This window comes from Stigmatopora argus, chromosome 8, assembly GCF_051989625.1.
Source record: "Stigmatopora argus isolate UIUO_Sarg chromosome 8, RoL_Sarg_1.0, whole genome shotgun sequence".
Lineage (NCBI taxonomy): Eukaryota > Metazoa > Chordata > Actinopteri > Syngnathiformes > Syngnathidae > Stigmatopora > Stigmatopora argus.
The window spans coordinates 2,185,867-2,209,895 of NC_135394.1; the positions used below are offsets into that span (position 1 = coordinate 2,185,867).

Genomic DNA, 24,029 nt, shown 5'->3' on the forward strand with positions numbered 1-24,029 from the left:
ATTTTAAAAGATTAGATGTTAGACTGTGCTGAACAAAACAAAAGATTTTCATTGAACTACGTTAATTGAGAGGAAAATTTCATTGAACTACGTTAATTAAGAGGAAAATTTCATTGAACTACATTAATTGAGAGGAAAATTTCATTGAACTACGTTAATTGAGAGGAAAATTTCATTGAACTACGTTAATTGAGAGGAACATTTCATTGAACTACGTTAATTGAGAGGAAAATTTCATTGAACTACGTTAATTGAGAGGAAAATTTCAAATGTCAAAATGCAATCTCGTTGTGTTATTTCGTTTTACTCACCCAGTGAATGTTCCAATGACTTAGCTCATTTGGTATAACAACCTGCTGTGTATTCTTATCTACAGTAAGGTTGAGGTGTTTGCCAGTTCTCTCAAGCTTTACGTGGTGCCAATGTTGGTCGTCGAGCAGACTACCCATTGTTGTAAGGACGTGACCATCAGTGGATGAACTCAAACCTGCAGCATGGAAGACAAAAGATAATGTTTGTCCAAGTGAAGATGGGAGTTACGTAAAAGAGTTTGTGAGTTTTACTAAATATACATATGTATCATTCATTGCTCATTCATACCACACATCCTTGCAAGGGGAAAGGATTGCGGGAACCAATCCCAACTGACCTCGGGCAAAAGACAAACCATACCCTAGACTGGTTGCCAGCCAGTCAGCGGTAGGGCAAGAGAAACAGAAAACAATTCACACTCACAATCATATACATATATATATATATATACACATACATACATATGTATATATATACATATGTATATATACACATATATATATATATATATATATATATATATATATATATATATATATATATATATATATATATATATATATATATATATATATGGCAGCACGGCAACTCGAGTGGTTAGCGCGTCGGCCTCACAGCTCTGGGGTCCTGGGTTCGAATTTAGGTCGGTCCACCTGTGTGGAGTTTGCATGTTCTCACCAGGCCTGCGTGGGTTTTCTCCAGGTACTCCGGTTTCCTCCAGCATTCCAAAAACATGCATGGTAGGCTGATTGGACACTCTTGTTCCCTGCAACTATCCATCATCCCATCTTGTCTGAAATCTGCCACCATCATCCCTGTCCCCAAAAAGCCAACCATTGGCAGCATGAATGATTATAGGCCTGTTGCCCTCACGCCTGTGATCATGAAGTGCTTTGAAAAGTTGGTAGCCCGCCATATCAGAAATACAATCTCTCCCTCAATTGACCCTCACCAGTTTGCTTATAGAGCAAACAGGTCCACTGATGATGCTATTGCCATTGCTCTTCATACAGCACTGAGCCATCTGGAACACCCTGGGAACTACGTGAGGATGCTCTTCATTGACTACAGCTCAGCCTTCAATACCATAAAACCGGACATTGTGACTGACAAACTCTCCCACCTTGGACTATCCTCTTCAATCTGCTGCTGGATAAAGGACTTCTTAACCAACCGACCACAGACTGTTAGACTTGGTCCCCACCTCTCTTCCTCCATTACACTAAGCACTGGCTCCCCTCAAGGCAGTGTACTGAGTCCTCTTCTGTACTCCCTGTACACCTACGACTGTACACCCACCCACCAGTCTAACGCCATCATCAAATTCGCTGACGACACCACTGTGGTCGGACTCATCTCAGGAGGGGATGAGTCGGCTTACAGAGATGAGGTCAACAATTTGTCTTCGTGGTGCTCGGTGAACAATCTCACAATGAACACCACGAAAACTAAAGAAATAATCTTGGACTTTCGCAAACACGGCACAGATCTGGCCCCACTCCTCATAAATGGAGTATGTGTAGACAGGGTCCAGTCCTTTAAATTCCTGGGGGTCCACGTCACGGACACGCTCTCATGGTCTACAAACACCACGGCAGTGGTGAAGAAGGCTCAGACACGACTCCATTTCCTCAGGGTACTTAGGAAGAACAACTTGGGCTCCAATCTTCTGAGAACCTTCTATAGAACCACTGTAGAGAGCATCCTGGCGTACGGCATCACAGTGTGGTACGCTGGAAGCACGGCGGCAGACAAAAAGGCCATGCAGAAAGTGATTAACACTGCCCAGAGGATTGTCGGCTGCTCTCTGCCCTCACTTGAAGACATTGCCAGCCCGCGTTACCTCAGCAGAGCCAAGAACATCATAGGGGACCCTTACCACCCTGGTCACAATCTGTTCCAGCTGCTGCCCTCTGGCAGACGCTATAGGTCCCACAAAGCTCGGACAAATAGGCTTAAGGACAGTTTTTTCCCCACATCCATCAGACATCTAAACTCGCGCTAACATACCACACATTCCCTTCTGCGGCATATGAATAGATGGTTGGTTGGTGATCTGCCTCCTGCTGGCTGACTTGAAGGAAGGTAAGTGGCAGACAGCAAGGTAAGTGTCAGACAGTGCGCGGTAATCGAGAGGTAAGCGACCTGTATCCACAACAGCGGAATGACAAATGACAAGTCCGTAACTTACACTTATTTAGGTCTTTTGCCGATTAAACGTAGCTTATGGAGAAGCACCATCAATTTCGTCACACGCAGTTTCTGTGTGTGATGACAAGTAGGCTTTTTGTGTTGTGGTAATGACGACATGGCCTATGTCCGATTATTATTATTATTAAATTGCCCTAGGTATGAGTGTGAATCGTTGTCCATCTCCTTGTACCCTGCGATCAGCTGGCCACCGATTCAGGGTGTTCCCCGCCTTAAAGTTCTCGGATCCTGGGTTTGAATCCAGGTCAATCCACCTGTGTGAAGTTTGCATGTTCTGCCCGGGCCTGCACGTTTTTTCTCCGAGTACATTCCCACATTCCAAAGACATGCATGGTAGGCTGGTTGGACACTCTAAATTGGTTGTCTGTATCCTGGTGCGCTGCGATTGGCTGGCCACCAATTTAGGGTGTCCCCCGCCTCTGGCCCGGAGTCAGCTGGGATAGGCTCCAGCATCCCCCGCTACCCTAATGAGGATAAAGCGGTTCAGAAAATGAGATGAGATGAGATATGCACACACACACATAACTATCATTGCTGTTGTGATTAGCGCAAACAGCAAAAAGAGCAAGGTTGTTACATTCTTTGTAGCTGTTTGGGAAAAAAGAATGCCTCGTATATTTCAAAAGCCATGCATTAGTACAAATGCAAAAACTAATTACAGAGGATCAATAACTGTACTATTACTTTACTTAGTCCACATAGGCACCCCCACTGAATGTACTTTCAGAATCTGTGGTTTAAATTGATAGGGAGGACAAAATATTTTATGTATATTTTATTTAAAAACATGGAAACTTTGTCTAAGTCTGCATCTCAGATTCAACTAAACTTATTGTGCATAAAATGATGGGGCAAAACATTCACTTGCATTTGCTGCTGTGTATTACAGTCTCTTGACAGCTACAAATTGATTTGAATTGGCAAGGAGCGAAGTACATTACAGCAAACTGACGTTTTGATGAATGCAAAGCATGGAAAAAATGAGAGTTTTGAGAAGAGAGCATTAATCTTAATGGGCTAGTCATTTTTTCCAGCTTCATGGCATATTGAGACACGATACTGCTTGCATGTTGTCTTCTGTCTTGTGCCCCTATTAATCATTTCTGTATTTGCACACAATAATCAATGGCTGCTGCACAAACAAATTCCCTGACAAAGAAAGTCCTTGAATTAATTATGTTTAAATGTTTGGGATTGGCCCTGTTTGATTTCTATGATCACTTTGTTATGCAGCCAGCAAGTTTTGGTGATGGCATTCATTGGTTTGAAAAGTGCAGGCAAACCTGAAATAACATAAGTAGCCTCGTAGAAACTATAATACGCTGTTAGCAATATATATTTATATGCCCTACTTTTTCTGCTCTCCTTTTACTGTTGAGCTGACAGCACACAGTGTCTATGGATTGATGCATAAAGAAAGCTACTGAGCTAAATTACACTGTCCACCCATTGCAAATCCATGGGGGTGAGCACAGAGTGCATGCCGCTGAAAATGGCCAATAATATACAGTGCCGTGAAAAAGTGTTGAGCCCCTTCCTGACGTCTGCGTTTTTTGAATATTTATCACACACAGATTTCAGACCATCAAATCAATTTTCGGATGACATACAGACAACTCAAGGAAAGAGAAAATGCAGTTTCTAAATTATGATTTTATTTACCAAGGCAGGAAAAAAATCCAACTTGTCTGGTCCTCTGTGAACAATGAATCCCCCCACCCCCCTTTGTGAAATCACAAAATAACTTTGACTAATCACAATTGTAGGAAAGCTGTGTAGAATTTCACCGGCCACACTACTATAAGAAAACACAGCCCAAGGCTGGGATCCATGTCAGAGTTCCAAGGCGAAAACCATTGCTGTCCCAAAAGAATATAAAGACTCATTTTACGTTTTCCAAAAACATCGTGATGATCCTCCACACTTTTGGAAGAACATTCTGTGGACCAATGAGTCAAAAGTTGAACTTATTGGATGGTGTGCGGCCTATTACATTTGGCAAAAACTGATTTGAACCCAGGTCCCCAACTGTGAGGTCAACATGCTAACCACTAATCCACTGGGCCACCCAGGGTAACTCTATGGCAATCTAAAATTGTTTGATGATTTTAAACCTGTATGTGATAAATATGCAAAAAACACAGAAATCAGGAAGGGGTAAAATACTTTTTCACGGCACTGTAGCTAAAGGATTACAAACAGAAATGAGGCAACATGAGAAAGGTTTGTAGATTCAATGAAAACCTAATCAATTACTTAGTTATCACGAGTTACTCATTTGCTGTTTCATTACATTGGATGTATTGTTTTAAAAACTGCATCTTCCTCATCATAGAGGGTTTTTGATTATCATCCAAAAATAAATAAAAAAAATAGCAAGGTTCCTTTTAAAATGTCTCATTACAATTGTGCAACATAAGAAAAAAAGAAAGAACTATATATAACTATAACGCACCTTATGGAGAAGCACTACCAATTTCGTCATTCACAGTTTCTGGGTGTGATGACAATTAGGCTTTTGTTGTTGATGATGACGACAGTGCCTATGTCCAATTATTATTATCCGATGTGCGATTATTATTACTAATAATATTATGGGCTAAAAAAGAATGTACCTTTTTGGTGAAAAAGCATCAGCTTGCCCTTTTCCAAAGCCAGAGTGAGGCTGTGATCTCCTTTTCCCTCAACATGGAACAGGATTCCAAAAATCTCCGGAGTTTTCATATTCAGAGAAATGGTCAAGGGACTTGACTGAGCACTCAGTCTGTATAGCACACTGCTGCTGCCATCAAGGTTTACGACGTCAGATGCTTTGAAAATATAGTTCAGAGAAAGAGAGTATTTTTTAATAATGGGAAATTACAGTTTTTTGTGGTAATTAGTTGAATTTCTCTCATCTGGTAAAAATAATAGTCTGGTTTCTGTCTTTTTGGAAAAGTTCATGCATAACCTCAATAATGATAATATAGAAGACTTACCATGATGACACCCGTAGATTTCAAGTCGAAGTCCAATTCTCCCACTAGGGTTCCAGGCCAGAGGGATTAGGCGGAGAAAGCGAGTGAGCACCATCTGTTCAAATTTGTACTGGACCACTGTGTCAGCATTGCTGTTGCCTGGCAGAGCCTACAAATATAAACATACTATTGATAAAAATATGCATCTCATAAGGACACTAACAGGTAAATGCTTTGACATTTATTCATTCAGTCATCTTCCATACTGCACATCCTCAAAAGCATTTGCCTAACCCAACTGACATCGGGCGAAAGGCAGACTATGTATATCCTAATCTGGTCACCAGTCACCCATAGGGTACACAGAGAGACAAACGACCATACGCACTCACAAACATAGCACCCGTGTCTGTCCAAACCAAAGTCGGGTGAATGAACTCTGGAATTATCTGTTGTTTTCAAATTGGATATAATTTTGACCTCTGACCTCTGACATTTTAGCTTTGATGCAAATAGTTTAACTTGATTACATGATTGCAGGCCAAACAAAGCATTGACAGTTCAGTCGTAGAATCCTCGCTTTCGATGTGAAAGGCCTGGGTCCGATTCCCAGGCAATGTATGATTGCCTTAAATATCCCATTCTGTCAGTACAGCATATATTAACTTAATGGGTAACTAGGTACAATAGAAAACATTCCCAACTAAAGCTTATCAGATGTTAAAAATTCAAACTGTATCTTTGTGAAGTCAACTGAATCCTAAAACATACAATGGAGATTTTGGGATAATTACCCCAAAACTATTATCTTGACGATGTTGTCTCCAATTGTGGCCTGTATCGCTGAACATCAACAAGTAGGCCATCAACCAGTCAGAGCTACCGTAACGTCCCTGAGTGGCAACACCAGTGATCTTTGTTCTGCTCCCTAGGTCCACCTCCAGCCACTGGTATCGGTCTGAGGTGAGAGGAGACCACCCTCCAGCTCCTGCAACAACAAAAACTCATCACTTCATCCAATACTGAGAGTACCAAGAAATAAGATTGTTTGACAAGGCAATATACACACATCCAGGTAGCTTGATTGGAAAATGTGTTCTTGTCCTCAGGTATCTTTGAGACAGATTAGACATAAAACCACCTTGTAGGCCAATGTTAACATTGTCAAATTCGATTCATTATTCATCCAGTATATGTTTTAAATATTAATTTAACATCAATAAAAAGTCATAATGAATAGCTTCCAGTTGTAAATTTGGAGGAAAGAGCTAGGGCCCATGTGATGTTCACTTTAGGGAGAATTAGGAGTTGATGGCTCTTCGGTTGAGATTAAATCTCTGCTACAAATTGACCTGTTTTAATCTTTACAGGGACCACTATTGTATAAAGCATACCATCATTTCTTGCTTTTGTCACTGCTAAATTATAAATTTTTTCAAGCATATCTCCTCAAAATTGGTGACTTATGCAAAATGCTTCTGTATTCTTGTCAATTCAGCTGTCCTACAAATACAATCCAAAACCTTGACTTTTAAGCATGAAAAAAGGGCAATAGTTAGTTACCCAAAAACTAGTGTTGAGCACGCTCTAAAACAGGGGTGGGCAAACTATTCCACAAAGGGCCGTAATGGGTGCAGGTTTTCATTCCAACCCATAAAGAGGACACCGTTTCACCAATCTGGTGTCCTACAAGTGCAATCAGTGGATTGCAGTCAGGTGCTTCTTGTTTTCTGCAGAAATCTCATTGGTTAAACTGTCTGTGCTATATTGGTTGGAACAAAAACCTGCACCCACAGCGGCCCTCGAGGACCGGTTTGCCCACCTGGACAAACCCTGTTTATTCTTTTCTACACATTTCCTCTGTACAACCCTCAATCCAGCCAGTCTACATGCACGCAAACACTTTTCTTTTCCACTCCCTGTCACGACAAAGTGTGTATCTAGCTAGCACAATTGACTTTGAAGTGCTCTTCTCTGTGTCCTGGAGAGTCAAAGCTTCTCTTGCACTTCTGCCACATCACAGAACAAAAACGTCAGGACGAAGAGGACGATCGAGGGACATTGGCTTTTCAAAAGCCCAATTTTCAGTCTGTTCACATCAGTTCACTGGCCTGAAGCATCTTCTTGACAGTCTGTGTCAGCAGAGCAAGTGCAAGAAGCTTAAATCGACAAAGGGCAAAACTTTTTATTGGCATTCTCAACCAAAACAATTTGTTTTTCCTGTGCCGGAGCACAGAAAAGAGTTAACCACTGAACCAAAGCAACAAAAACATTTAGCTAATGTGATGTAATCAGGGTGGCCCGGTGGTGCGAATGGTTAGCGCGTCGGCCTCACAGCTCTGGGGACCTGGTTTCAAATCCAGGTCATGTCCATCTGTGTGGAGTTTGCATGTTCTCCCTGGGCCTGCGGGGGTTTCCTCTGGGTACTCTGGTTTCCTCCCACATTCCAAAAACATGCATGGTAGGCGGATTAGGCACTCTAAATTGCCCCTAGGTATGGGTGCCAGTGTGCTTGGTTGTCCGTCTTCTCGTGCCCTGCGATCGGCTGGCCACCGATTAAGGGTGTCCCCTGCCTCTGGCCCGGAGACAGCTGGGATTGGCTCCAGCACCTCCCACGATCCTAGAGAGGATAAAGCGGTTCGGAAAATGAGATGAGATGAGATAATCATTTGCAGCAAAACTTTGTAGAATATGAACCACTAACCCAATAGCACAGTAAGGCAGAATACCAGACACATTTTCAGCTGTACATGCTAGTGCACAACATAACTTAGTTTTAACATTTTGGAATAATTAGTTAAATCAGTTCTATTCCGTAACCTCTTTGCTGAAACAGGTAAATAAGGAATGACCAAAGACATTACTATGCAAAGTACCATACAAAAGTAACATGCAAAAGTTAGGGAATTTCTAATATTGTTACCTCTTTGTGTGGCGTCGGTCGTGGAAGGTAGAGTAGGACCCAAATGCAGGGAATCAATCAAGGGGTGAGTACGTGGAGTGCTCTAACAAAAACTTTAATGACTGAGGCAGGAGGGGATTCAGGAAAATAACAAGGACTTAGAAATAAATAAATAAAAACAAACCTGACGTGGAAGACATGGGGAAACGAGGAACTTGAAACATGACATGGCAACTTAGCATGACGCAAACAAAACACTCACACCCATATCTAGGGGCAATTTAAAGTGTCCAATCAGCCTGCTATGCATGTTATTGAAATGTGTGAGGAAACCAGAGTACCCAGAGGAAACCCACGCTGGCCCAGAGAGAACATGCAAACTCCACACATGAGGACCGACCCAGATTTGAATCCAGGACCCCAGAGCTGTGAGGCCTTCAATCATCAAAATAACTGGACGGTCCCTTAAAAAAAACTTATACAGACTAATCTTTTGACCAGAACTCTATTTACTTTACATTTTATTGAAAATACAGTGTGGGTTCTGTTCTCAATCAGTGATAGTGTGAGCATGAGTGTCACTCTCTATGTCACTCTCACTGTCTATTTGACAGGGACTTTAGTCTGCCTTATGCCTGCCTGAAGTCAGAGATGAGAACAACACAATGTTGGCAAAGTTTTCGCTTAACAATTTAACTTATAGATTTATATTTAAGAGTATTGAAACTCTTAAAGCCTTTCTCGCACTACTTGGTGGAAGACAAAGAGCAAAGAGTTCCATCATTACCAATGACTTAAATCAGTTCACCCTAATGAAATTCTGCTCATTGTTGTGTGCAGTCAACGAAATGCATTCTTCCCTTGAAACCACAAATTTAACAATGGATGGTCGTAAATAGGTTTTTAACCTAAAGTGACAAAGGTCCCCTTCTTGAGGAAAGTTAGACTCAATTAATTAGTTTTGTCACCTTTCCCACTCTCCTCTGACTTGGATTCAGAGTTAGCAGATTTTACTGCTCATGTTAGAAAATGGCAATCTCTTAGTAATGACTACAGGCTAACAAGTTACAAACTTTTGGCATTCTAAATAATGAAAGCTCTTCTCATTTCAGTTTGAAGCAAATAAAAAAATATTGTAAACAAAATACTAAAATGAAATCTTTGTTGACCCTGATTCTTCACTGTGAATCATTGCATTGGCAAATTGGCAGTCTCACCTTCTCTCTTGTTGACCTTAGCATAGACTGGCCCATGGCTACCAGACAGCTGTGAGGAGCTTTGGAATGATGCATGGGGCAGATTAGACACCAGGGGGCTGTCACAAACATCTGTTGACAAATAGTGTGGGTTTAGGAAAAGGCAAAATTGAAAACAAAACAAGGAGAAAGGGAAATACATAGAGTGGTACCGCTACTTATGAAATTAATTGGTTCCAGAACTTGGATTTTTTTTGTAAGTAGAGCAGTACTTTATATGTAAATTCTCTAATTCATTCCATGTTTCTCGAAAAAAAACTACCAATTAAACCCTTTAAAAATGTTCAAAAGTTAGTTAGTTAGTTAGCTGGGATAGTCTCCAGCACCCCCCACAACCCCTGTGAGAATATGCAGTTCAGAAAATGAATGAATGTATGTTTAGTATGTAGTTGCTTGTAGGATATTCATGCACTTTGAGGGCATCCTTAATTTAAAAAAAAATGCATGTTCCGCAAGGAACAGGTTATATAAAAAACAAAAGCAACAATTTAACAAAGCAATTTCTGGTTACTGCGACAATGGAATCTAATCCTTCTTTGAAGTCGAATTACCAGAACAAAATAAGGAAAATCATGGTTACCAATTACCACTCCTTGGGGTTTTCAGCCAAAGAGAATTCTGTACTTAAACTTAAATGTGGGTGGAACAAAAGACAGACCCTACATATTTTTGTCTCATGAATCAAAAATTGAAAAAAAATACACCCGCCAGAATGCAAGAAAAAAAATCAAATAAGCATAATCTTTATGGATTCCAATTCTTAGTATATATACTACTCTCACCACACACATGTACACACCTACACCCACACACACATCCTTGCAAATGAGGCAGAGATATCTGAAACCCTGTTTTATTTGCCAAGCCATTTGCTAAAATTGGAATGGAATACTTTATATAATTGTGCCTCCTTTATTCATTTTTACTGTGAAACCAAATGTCTGTGGGGGGCGTTGGAGTTTGTTATTTTCTCATTTAAGCTTGTGGATTTTAATACTGGGGTGGCCCAGTGGTGCGAGTGGTTAGCCCTTCTGCCACATGGCTCTGGGGTCCTAGGTTCAAATCCAGGTCGTGTCCACCTGTGTGGAGTGTGCATGTTCTGCCTGGGCCTCTATGGGTTTCCTCTGGGTACTCTAGTTTCCTCCCACATTCCATGCATGGTAGGCTGATTGGACACTCTAAATTACCCCAAGGTATAGATGTGAGTGTGCATGGTTTTCTGTCTCCTCGTGCTCTGCAATCGGCTGGCCAACAATTCAGGGTGTCCCATGCCTCTGACCTGGAGTTAGCTGTGATGGGCTCCAGCACCCCCTGTGACCCTAATGAGGATTAAGTGGTTCAGAAAATGAGATGAGATTATATTTTAATACTTCCATTTGCTTTATTCAATATTAAAATGAGATGCCCTTTAAATGGTGCTAAATGCCAGCTGTCTGATATGATTTAGGTCGGCACACTGGACAAGAAACACAACAATCCCTGCATTACCTGAATATCAAAGTAGTATATGCAGTTTCACTCTTACTATGACTGATCAACTTTGATTAAATTCAATTGTAAAAAAATGCATCAAATTCTTCATTTGATGGGGGCTCCCTTGTTGCACAGTGCAATTCCAGGGGTGAGTGCACATGACCCTGGGTAACATTCTTTTTTTATTCATTCATTTTCTGAACCACTTATCCTCAGAAGTGTCGCGGGGGGTGCTGGAGCCTATCCCAACTGACTTTGGGCACGAGGTGAGGGACACCCGGAATTGGTGGCCATCCAATCACAGGGCACGAGGAAAAGGACAACCATCCTCGTTCACACTTATACCAAGCGGTAATTTTGACTGTTCAATCAGCCTTCCAGTCATGTCTTTGGAATATGGGAGAAAACTGGAGTACACGAAGAAAACCCACGCACGCCCGTAGAACACACGCAAACCCCACACAAAAGGACCAGCCCCATATGTAAGCAGTACACGGTAAAACGATGCACAGCAAAAACAAATTGGTCAATCAACTCAACCTTATGCAACTCGGGCCCAGAAGGGCAGCGCACATCAAGTCGGAAGATGAAGAAGCTGGCCATTGACAATTGACTGCTACAAACTAACAACTCCAAATTCTGTAGAGCCTGACATGATAAAGGAAAACCAGAGAGGCAGCAGCAGAATTTAGCATGAATGGTCGGTCCTGTATGCAAGGGCTGGCCATTAGCACATGGCATTTGGTTTCTATTTGGAGACTTGAAATGTGGGGGTTATTTGGTTTATTGAAACACTGTTCCAACAGATGAAGCTATGCAATCAAGAGTTTTATGTTAAACATTCTCAAATTAAAAATATGATTTTCCGTGTCTGTGCTAAAATTAATAAAAGTGTAAAAAGGGAGGTTAAGGGGTAGAAATTTAATGTTAAATTGTTGTAGTCAATTGCAATACAGTAATACATTGAGATACGAGCTTAATGAGTTCCGGGACTGGGACTCTGGGCAGACATTTTTCCATTTTGGAGCTGTGCGTGTGATTTAAAATGAAAACTAGACATGTGCTGGAAGAAGAAAAAAATTGAACAGCTGTTGCTTTAAAAAAATGTTATGGCAGGTCCGATTGGTCTCATCTGTAATGGTGCTAGTGCACGCCAGGTTCATCCCGAGATGTTACTCAAATATCTTTAACTTAGTAGTAGTATACAGTAAGTTTATTAAGTTTATTAAGCGGAATGTGGGGAAACGTTTTAAACTCTATGAAATTAAAATGCATTGTCCTTTTGTGCTCTTATTCTGTACCTAATGACTTTGGTTCTTAATTACCTGCAACTTTTGTAAACTGGGAATGAACAATGACATTAGCAGAATGTGACTGATCGTTGGCACAATGGCAAGCATTCTTGGATACTGTAATGACAGTCTGATGGATGGCTTTGTTTTCTGGTGACTCCCATTTATGGGTATCAGACCACGGCCAAATATAAGATCCCACAGGTCGCAAAGTGCAGATGGATTGACTGCAGATCTTTATCACTTGTATTGCTTAACTGGGCTGTGGATTAGTAAATCAAGATTTGTGACAGGAATCTGCAGACTTGCAACACCACCTGCCAGTGCCTGCGACACAACCTTGTCTTCAACACAATCTTCTTTTAAATACACTTATACAAATCACATTGTCAGGAGACACTGGGTACGTGAAGGTGATTTATCCACTACTTATCCCAGTTCTCATTAAAGGATAAAAGATAGGGCCATCGTCAGACATTTTGAGCACATTCGCAGAAAGTGGATTTTTTCAGATGTTTATGGTCTCATGAGGCTGGACACCAGCTCTTTGAAAATGCATACTTTCTAATGGAACAGATTTGTATGCATGTGAAGGAGGGCACTAAACTCAAACTTAAATCAAACCGTCATGCAGCATATTTGACACAATTGCGATGGGTGGGTTGAATGTTTTTTTTAGACCACAGAAAATAGCTGCTGATTTAAGTAGCCCCTTCAACCTGCACTATTTAAATAATCAGAATCTACAGCTCATTTGCTCAGCCAATTGATGAAACACTCAACTGGGCACCCATAAGGGAAGTCATCAAGATGAGGATAAAGTGATATGCTAATATTTCAAACCATGCATGAGAACCTGTTTTGTAGATTTGCTGCAGACAAAAGAATAAGTACAGTATAGATACCCTTGAGCAAGTCACCAGACCCTGAAATGCTTTTGCCAACACCATATTCTTTGCCTGACAAACTTTTTTCGTAACAAAATGGGCCAAGATTCAAACTTAAAATGAACCATGATTGATATTTCAACAAGACTAATATTTCACAAATAAGCTGTAAACAATTATGTCTGTTGTATGTTACAGAGGAATGGCAACGGGGACGAAGACAAAGAAGTGATCTCGTAATTGTCTGAATGGTAAAGGGTGGGACCTCTGTTGTAAATACAGAATCAAAACAATATACGGCTGATTATCGACTCTTAAAATGAAAAAATCGAAGCTTGACCACTAAAATGATTCCCCTAAAACATAGTTCTTTAAAGTTTATTGAAATAATAAGGCAATGTAATGAAAAATTCAAGAGCAACTCTTACATATGGTTGGTACTCGGCGGTTTGGTCGCCGGACTTTTGGTCGCCGGATATTTGGTCGCCGGACATTTGGTTGTCCGGAAGGTTATTGATAATTACCATTTAAAATTCTTGCTCAAATTCACTAAATACAAACTGTGAATTATTATTTAGTCATACTTAATGCCCTATTAATTATTAGGCTAAAGAAAAGCTCCAAATTTTCCGTACTTTTATTGTGTTTTGTTGGAGAACTTGTTAAGACCCTGACTGACGTCCCTTCCTAAGGGGACAACTCATGTACATACAAACTTTTATGCACTCACACGTCCGCTCAGTGAAACTGCTCAGGGCCATTGTTGGCTTTTATTGATGCGTAGACCGTGTTGTTTTACCTTGTTTTGTCGCCGGACTTTTGGTCACCGGACGTTTGGTCGCCGGTTGTTTGGGTCCGGGCGACCAAACATCCGCGACCAAAAGTCCGGCGACCAAACGTCCGGTCACGCATATGGTTATTATGGCTAAAATTGTTAATGTCACACTCACCATATAACAAAATGTTGAAAGAAAAAAAGAAAAAGTTTCCACATAGCTAATGTCATTAAACAGTACATGATCATTAAAATTCCATTGAGCTCAATACATTACTCTCAAAGTCAAGTCACCTAGAAAATATCCTAAATAATAAATAATCTATGGTTGGTCAGGCTAGGGCGGCCCGGCGGCTGAGTGGTTAGCACATCAGCCTCACAGTGGGAGACCTGGGTTCAAATCCAGGTCGGTCCACCTGTGTGGAGTTTGCATGTTCTTCCCGGGCCTGTGTGGGTTTTCTCTGGGTAATCCGGTTTCCTCCTACATTCCAAAGACACGCATGGTAGGCTGATTGGACACTCTAAATTTCCCCTAGGTATGGGTATGAGTGTGAATGGTTGTCGGTCTCCTTGTGCCCTACAATCGGCTGGACACCGAGTCACCTGGGATAGGCTCCAGCACCCCTTGCGACCCTAGTGAGGATAGCGCGGTTCAGACAATGAGATGAGATGAGATGGTCAGAAAAGGAAGGATGTGCATTATGATATTATCATTGTCATTATACATGTGGTTTGAACTAATACCAAAAACTAATTTTAATCCATGTGAGGAGGACTTGAGATAAATGTTCAATGTGTGTTGCTGGTCTGTAGAGCAAAAGAGCGGAAATGGTGAACAATTATTGATATAATGCTATGCATCTAATTATGAAAATGATCTATATGTTATAACAGTGAAGACATTGTTTGACACTATTGTATTTGTAGTCCTATTTCATGTCAAATAAGACAGGATATGGATCCGATCCCCCACGTTGAAAGCTTTCACTCTACTTTGTGTGTTCTGTAGGCGTATATTTCAAATTATCTCATTGTTATCGTTTTTAGCACCACTCAGAATCAAATTGCAATCTTAACTGGTGGTAATTGGTTTTATCATGATGGTGGCGGAACTATATAAGGTCTGTTCTGTCTTTCACCATTTTTATGTCATTTTTAGTCAGCAAATGTCAAATCATTCAACATCTGAGAACACATTTACTGTATGCTTTGAACCACCGTGTCATCTTACATCACTTCTCTCAACAACCACTTTTCAAGCTTATTCCTATGAGCTTGTAATTTATATTATTATTATCTGCAAATGGTAGAAGCTAAAATGTATTTACTCTTGAGTAAAAATCCCAAAACATTGTGCTGAGCAACCACATTTCCTAACACTGAAGGACAGGAGTGTAAATATGACGATATGTATCAAATGTACTTTATTGCTGTAAAACACTTTAAAACAAATTCTATGTATCACATCTTAAAAACGTATCTTATTTATAACAACAATTATTATCTTATTGTTGTTAATTAAACCTTTTTCAAGTACTAATTTGAAATACAAATTTAAAAAGGATTGCATGCATGCAAAAAACTTGATTCAAATGCTTGTTTTTTTCTGTAGTTGAATTTGCTATGTCCAATTGAATTCGATGTATCTGTTTCATAGCAAGAATAGAAAGAAAGAAAGAAAAAAACATGCTACATCATCAGATTCTAACATTGGGGACTATATAGGAGTATATATATATATATATATATATATATATATATATATACATATATATATATATATATATATATATATATATATATATATATATATATATATTTTTTTTAATAATATTGCTCATCTTCGAACCATTTGAAAAGTTCCTCAATTCCTAAATATATTTTCTTTTAAAAAGCTGACCATCACCAGAGAAGGTATTATTATTACCCTAATGGGTATATCACACTACATAATATATGCTTGTCAAAACAGCCATCAGCTCAGGGTGAACCTAAAATGACTCCTCACCTGTTCCACAGGCGCTGCGAAGCAAAGCAACAATCAGCAACGCAATCCCAGGCAGACTTGTACTCCGCAGAGGCATGTTGAAACCACAATACCGTGATACTGAGTGCCGATAGTCCTCTTCTTGCGTGTTCGCTGCCTCGCTCCTCCAGCCACACTCAACTGCTGCCACAGTCTAGTCGGTACGGCCAGGGAGAACAGGGATTGCTCTCACACCGTCTGCACTCCGTCAAGCGATAGAGGAAAAGAAGGAAGAAAATCAAGCGATATGGAGGGGGCTTTTCCAACACTATTGCACATCTACACCACAGAGCAGTGACATGTTGAGGGCTATTACTGTTTAGAGCATGGGTGGTCAAGTCCGGTCCTCGAGACCCTCTATCCAATCTCTTTTCCATGTCTCCCTCCACCAACACACCTGAATCAAATAATATGGATCAGTATGAAGCTTCTGGACAGCTTGCTGATTTGTTGATCATTTAATTCAGGTGTGGTAGAGAAGGGTGATTGGGGCTCTCGAGGACCGGACTTGCCCACCCCTGGTTTAGAGATTTCACACAATATAGTTGTTCTTTCAGGTAACTCTTCTAGGAGATGTGAACTTATTTTATTCCTCATCTCTCTCATCTCATTTTCTGAACCGCTTAATCCTCATTATGGTCACGGGGGGTGCTGGAGCCAATCCCAGCTGTCTCCGGGCCAGAGGCAGGTGACACCCTGAATCGGTGCCCCAGCCAAACGCAGGGCACAAGGAGACAGACCATGCCGTGACCGGACGCAGGGGCAATTTAAGGTGTCCAATCAGCCTACCATGCATGTTTTTTGGAATGAGGAAGGAAACTAGAGAACCCGGAGGAATCCCACACAGACATGCGTGAGAACATGCAAACTCCACACAGATGGACATGACCTGGATTTGAACCCAGGACCCCAGAGCTGTGAGGCCGCCGCGCTAACCACTCGCTTCACCGGGCCGCCCAACATATTTTATTATCCATTCATTTATTTTATCTGTATGCACAAAATATACTCAGCAGTCTAAGGCTGAGAAGGAAGAGTGCATGTCCTAAAAACAACACGTATAAATATTAACCCTGAACAAAGTACTCTATTCAGGTGTCACAGAGAGACAGATTGATTTTGTCTGATACAAGACAAGGAATGGAAGATTTCATCCATTTTTTCTGCAATGGCCAGCCAATCGCAGGGCAATGATGGACATTGTGATGTCTGATTGAGCAAATCTGACCAGTCCAAGCCATGTTATAAAATATTAAATACTAACCCTAAACCTGTATAAAATACTATACATCTTGTCACAACGGCCACACTCAGAAAATCACAAATGTTTGCATGTATATCCTTATGAATTTATTATTTATGTATTACATATTGTTCATTTATTTATTACGTATTGTAATTTTTATTGATTATATATTTGTCTGTTTGTTTGATGTTGTTATTTGTGGTGAAGCTTAATACTTGTATATAATGACAATAAAAGCATTCAATTCAATTCAAGAACATACCCATGCATACCAAAAGATGTTTGCTTTTCTTAAATGGCGCAATGAAACGCTCTCTTTGACAGATAAAAAATGCTTGAGGTTTGAAAGCTGAATATGATCAAAAATAATTATGATAAAACCATCATATACAAATGTTTAGCCTTGACTCATGCTTCTGAAGTCACCAAATTTATTTATTGTCAATTAAACGTATCATTTTAGAATAAAAGTATTAAAGCACAAGCTTCTACTTTTTTTTTTAACCCTCTATGACTTTTTATCTGTTACAGAAGTTGATACAGCATGCTGTATAAACCAGTAAAGAATTTGTTCATAAATATTCTGAGTCTGTTTTGACCTTTTTTTCTCCACTGTCAGAATAAGGCAAGAGATAGTTAAATTAAAAATAAATAAATAAAAATAATCCACTGGCAGAAATTGGCTCCTTGAAAAAAAAAGCTTTCAAACTTTATTTTGTGGCAGAAATAGACTTTGGTATATTAGATGTGGAACTGTAGAGTGTAAATAGTAATAACACCACGCACACGCACATTTAGGATGAAGCGGTTCAGCAAATGAGATGAGATGAGAGATGGGTAGATAGCGTAAGTACATTTTAATTATAGAGCACTTTTCACAGGGATAACACAAATGAAATACAAACCCTACAGATTGAAACAAATCCAACCTATTCCTTTCTTGGAATGCTTAAACTATGGGTTTGTTTTGTTTGTTTGTTTTTGCCTTTTTTTTTTTTTTTTTTTTGTTTGTTTGTTTAGACTTTCTACGATACAATTGACATAGATCTTACCAATGTACTGTATGCATACCTGTCAACCTCTGCCGATAACTGCCCTTATAAATGATTATGATTCCCCTTACAAACCCCAAAGAAACCTTACAAACACCGTACGACTCATTTATTAAGGGCAGTTATCGGCAGAGGTTGACAGGTATGTGTATGTAATGCAATACTCATGTTTGAGCCATGTCCATGTCCTGTCTTTGTATTTATTTTGTAGTATTATTTTGTCTCTTTTTTGCAAAAGGTGTATTCAAGAAACATACCCATCAGCTGGCTAAAAATCAATAGATTTGGACTAAAACAGCCAATTTTAGCAAGGATGCGAGAGAATAATAACAACAACAACACTCAGTTTCTATTTCACAGCACAAAATGGGTTGAGTGATCAATATCACCTAATATAATGAGTTTGTGGCCGATTGAGTTTTACTTTCATCACTCTTTCCACTTGCTGTTTGTATGAAAGGTCGCAATGGGGTGCCCCCTAGCGGATCATGTTGATGAATTAGTCTTTACTTTATTCCCCGTTGTCAATATGGCAAGGAGAAGGTCTCATACAATCTGATGATGCGCAGAGCTATAATATCTCATCTCATCTCATCTCATTTTCTGAACCGCTTTATCCTCACTAGGGTTGCGGGGGGTGCTGGATCCTATCCCAGCTGACTTCAGGCCAGAGGTGGGGGACACCCTGAATTGGTTGCTCACCAATCTCCGGGGAAAAAGAGACACGCAAAGAACACCCCAACATGCCCAGATTTTGTATTCATAATTTTTATTTTCCTAACATTTCAATGATAGTAACACATTACACAACGTGACACAAGTCCCATTACAATAGCACACATGACCTGTTATCATAAATAAATTTTGCCATTGAAGCAACAAACGTCAATGAGACATCTAAAAACATAATTATGGGCACCCCGATGGGGCGAGTGGTTAGCGCATCAGCCTAAAACCTCTGGAGTCCTGGGTTCAAATCCAGGTCACGTCCATCTGTGTGGAGTGCCCTGCGATCGGTTGGCCACTGATTCAGGGTGCCCCCCGTCTCTGGCCCGGAGTCAGCTGGGACAGGCTCCAACACCCCCTGCAACCCTAATGAGGATAAACCGTTTCAGAAAATGAGATGAGATGAGAAAACATAAATATGTGACAGGCATTTATTCAAAAAATATTACTGTTTTTTGGTTTAACGAGTCCATAGAACAGCTTGATAATTTTATTAACGATGGAGTTAACCTTTTCCAATGACAGTATGTCTTAAAGTCTTTCAGCCAATCATATTTATTAAAGCGGTCTGCTTTGTGTCTAGCCCAGCGGCTTTAGTGGTTCTGGGGTCAAAACACGGTGTACTAGGTGCACATAAAAAATTCACGTAGGCTCAACACTGTAAGAGGCAAAAATAATCATAATAATAATCAAATGCAGTTGGTGCATATTGATTCCTTCTTAAAACAGTGCCTAACCCACTTTTACTTTATTTTTCAGGAAACACAAAAATTTGCACAAATTTATTGAATTGGTCATATTTACTAACATTGTTTTTTCAAAATTGACAATTATTTTAAGGTGACAATATAGAACTTTACGTCAACACAATTGTAGAAAAAAACAAATAAAATAACAGATATTTGTCCAATCTTCCTCAAGCAAGATGTCTGTTTGACCACCAACATTAACCTGAGAGGCATTACAATGTCACTAATCACCCAGAATGACATTGCACAATTAATCAAGCAATTAATTGTTTGTGAGCTGTGAAGGCTCACCTATGGAATGTCATTTCAAATCACTTTGTGATGCACAAAGTGAGCCATTGGCGTCACAGCGTTTTGCTGTGACATCCAACGATTCATTAGCCACGGGATTCACAAAGTGATTTCACAAGGCTAAATGAAATGGAATGCCCAGGATGAAAACCAGGTAAGCTACTTCCTATCATTGTCATCATCATCATCTTCAATTTATTTTTACCTATTACATCTGCCTCCTAATTTTAGATCACCTATACACAAAATTTACACTTGTGTACAATTCCATTTTGATTAAACGTAACCTAGATAATATTCTATTGGAATAGAATATTAGCATAAAACCATCAACTTGTGATGACAAGAAAAATAATTGATGTAGTTCAGGAAGAAGTCGGTTCAAGAATTCACAAGAGAAAAGCTCACACAGGAGGTAGATGTTCGCAAGGTAAACAATTCCAACAAGGTGCAAAGAGTGCGCAAAAACTTTAAAGGTCAAACACGGGGAAAGCCAAGACAGGACAAATGAACAGGTACTCAGACCTGCATTGTTATTTTGTGTGTGTGTGTGTGTGTATGTGTGTGTGTGTGTGTGTGTGTGTGTGTGTGTGTGTGTGTGTGTGTGTGTGTTTGTGTGTGTGTGTGTGTGTGTGTATGTGTGCGTGTGTCTATGTTTTGTCTGTTTCTGCCCTCTATAAATAATGAGAGATACCCAGGGATTTAATAGAGCAGAATTGCCATTATTGGTATTGCCCATAACTACCTCTCAACATTAGTTAATGAAGGGATATATCTTTTTTTAATGCAGCACTTAAAAAAAATCTGACTTTTAAGTGCCAGAAAACACCTAGTATAAATGAGCATATTAAAAGTGGTTGCTCAAAATATTTAAGTATGCAAATTTTTAGATCTCTAATAATATAGGTAATATACATTGTAATGCAGCAGTCCCCAACCTTTTTCTCACCGCGGAATGGTAAAGCTCTTTCTATTTTCTCACGGACCGGCTAATGAGGAGGGTGACAACTTAAAAAACAAGTCCCAAGCATAATAGCATTTTTATTATTATTATTATTATTATTATAATTATTATTATAACAACTTTTCTCATTTCAAGTAGGTGGACGAGATTGAAAACGTTAATATTTTTGGCAGTGGCTCCTTAGCCGGTAACCGGTCAAATAGTCCAAGGGGCTATTTAGCTGGTAACTTATTATTTAACATTGAGTGAATAGGGGATTTTCTAAACCATTCAACCAATCTTATGGAAATTTGATGTGTTATTGCCAATTGATATATTTTAATATTAGCTGAATTAATGACTATTATTTAGGCAGTGGCTCCGTAGCCGTAGTTTCTTACTATTTACCCCACACAAAATTCTTACCGGCAAAATAGCCATTGGGGGCCATATAGGCTATTTGACCGGTTACCGGCTAAATAGCCCCTGTGACTATTTGACTGGTTACCGGCTACGGAGCCACTGCCTAATATTTTTTACTCTGACGGACCGGCACTAGGTAAAATAGTACTGAAATTGATAAAAAGACAACTTTTATTTACATTTGTTACCACTATTAAATATCAGAAAAAATGATTTGGTGTGTTTTTTAAATTGTTAAGCAAGATACTTTCCACTGGGATGCAGCTCAAGTGCACACAGCAACCCTAAGTGCAAGATTCATTGAAGTCTGAGGCTGAATCCTGTAACAAGCAGTTTTGTGAGATATATAAATGCCTTGCAAATCCATTTAGAACTGGCATTGCTCATCAAATAATTACTGACAATGGAACCCACTCACAGGACTTTAAATTAAATGTGTTAGGACTAGCTTGTTTTTTCCCATTGCTTTCTCCCTGTGTTCTGATGTTCGTTTCCCTACTCTTGTCTGTCCCTCTTGTCTTGCCGTTGCGCTCGCGCAGCTGCGCGTCATTTAAAAATTAGTTCCTGTTCTGTCTATTTAAACCCCATTGATTATTATATCATTTGTCGGATCGTCTGCTTTACTTCCCTTCCCCGTGTTTTCCCCTAGTCAGGTTTGGTTTTGTGATTTGATTTCAAAGTCTTTGTTATTTTCTAAGAACCTGCCTAAGTTATTGAAGTTTTGGTATGAGCACTATTTCCCTCGTCCCAGCCTGCTTCCCTGCAACTGGGTCCTATTCTTCGTAACCTCGGCTTGACGTCTCCCCAAAGACGTAACAAAATGGCCATGTGCTTCTGCAATTTCACTGCAAACTCTGAGTAGTTAATTTTCAATTAAAATACAAAATTTACTTTTACTATTTGGAAAGGGAACTTGGGGCCACGGGCCAATGGGATTTGGTGGTGAGTATTCATTGTCTTCTATTGAGTTTCAATAGAATTCTTTACCAGGGGTGCTGGAGCCAGGCCCAAGTGGGAGACACCCTGGTGTCTCGGCAATGACCGGGAACACGGAGACAGACATCCATTCATGCTCACACTCATACCTAGGGGCAATTTAGACTATTCAAACAGCCTACCCTGCATGTTTTTGGGATGTGGGAGGAAACCAGAATACCCAGAGAAAACCCACACAAGCCTAGAGTAAAACATCTAAACTTCGCTCAGTAAAGATCTGACCTGGGATCAAACCCTCAAATTCAGAACTATGAGGCCGACGTGCCAACCACTCATCCGCCTGGCTGTTGTTCAAATAATCCAATCAATTTAATTACATTGGAATACTGTGTTGCTGACTCAACACATGTTTGGCTGGGAGACTTTTCGGGGATTTTTTTGCTGATTTGGAAGCCCACACAGCTCCACCTGAACAAGGGGGTTTCGAAGCATTTCCAACAAATCAAGGGGAGCTTTTTAGGCGCTTTTTTCTGCTGACTGCAGCTGGCACCCTGTGGAGCGCTGCCTGGAGGTCCATAGAGCTCCTTTGGTGTTTCCATATGGTCCGATAACTTATCTGTCCCAAAAATTTGCTAATTAAAATTTTCACCATTTCTTTCCTTACTCAGAACCAATAGAGAAAGGTGCAGAAAGGTTGCTAGAGAAGAGGAGAAAAAAAGGAAAGGTGTACAGTTAGAATACCAAATATTCGATTGAGAATTTTTACTTCACAGACTTCTGCTATTGTGTCAAATGACCAATGGTCCCCAAATAAAAGAAATACCATGCAAATCAGGATATAGAATTTTAGAAAGAAATGATTCTTAACACTGCATTGCCCCATTTGGCTGACTGAACCTGCTTAAATTGTAAATAGGACTTCAAAACAATTTCTTCGTTCCTAATTGGAAAACAGTCATGAAATATTTTGTTGAAAGTTTTTCCTCCTTTATCTGCAAATTGAGATTTCTCCACTCAATTTTTCCCCTCAAATCTGTGCTAAGCAGTTCCAGTGTACTATGCTAGGCTTCAGCCACTTTGCAAAAACTGTTTTCAGGTTGTGAACTTTAAAAATATATTATCCTCAACGATCAGCAACTCAACTGCGTACAAATGTATAACTGTATGTGGTTTAAAATCCTACTACATCGATTAATAAGGATGGTTCAAATGATAATTTCATGTGAAAGTGATGAATATATATGTATATTTGTGGTGCGAGTGGTTAGCGTGTCGGCCTCACAGCTCTGAGGTCCTGGGTTCAAATCCAGGTCATGTCCATCTGTGTGGAGTTTGCACGTTCTCCCCGGGCCTGTGTGGTTTTCCTCCGGGTACTCCGGTTTCCTCCCAGATTCCAGAAACATGCATGGTAGACTAATTGGACACTCTAAATTGCCCCTAGGTTTGGGTGTGAGTGTGCGTGGTTGTCCGTCTCCTTGTGCCCTAGCCATCAATTCAGGGTGTCCCTCGCCTCTGGCCCGGAGACAGCTGGGATTGGCTCCAGCACCCCCCGCGACCCTAATGAGGATAAAG

The 24,029-nt window shown here is 40.1% G+C and overlaps 1 protein-coding gene across 3 annotated transcripts in view; it reads right to left on the reverse strand.

The window, feature by feature from the left end:
* Positions 1-16,480, reverse strand: part of LOC144078654 (contactin-associated protein-like 4) — a 49,727-nt gene extending 33,247 nt beyond the window's left edge. For 2 of the 3 annotated variants that reach the window (XM_077606906.1, XM_077606904.1), the window contains exons 1-6: positions 16,074-16,437; positions 9,600-9,710; positions 6,275-6,468; positions 5,502-5,649; positions 5,139-5,333; positions 312-487 (exon numbers count right to left, since the gene is read on the reverse strand). In XM_077606906.1, coding sequence (XP_077463032.1) covers positions 312-487; positions 5,139-5,333; positions 5,502-5,649; positions 6,275-6,468; positions 9,600-9,710; positions 16,074-16,149 — 900 coding nt within the window. In that variant the 5' untranslated portion in view covers positions 16,150-16,437. Of the gene's footprint in view, positions 1-311; positions 488-5,138; positions 5,334-5,501; positions 5,650-6,274; positions 6,469-9,599; positions 9,711-16,073 lie in introns of all 3 variants that reach the window. The other variant, XM_077606905.1, reaches the window with a different exon arrangement.
* Between the last annotated feature and the right edge of the window lie 7,549 nt (positions 16,481-24,029).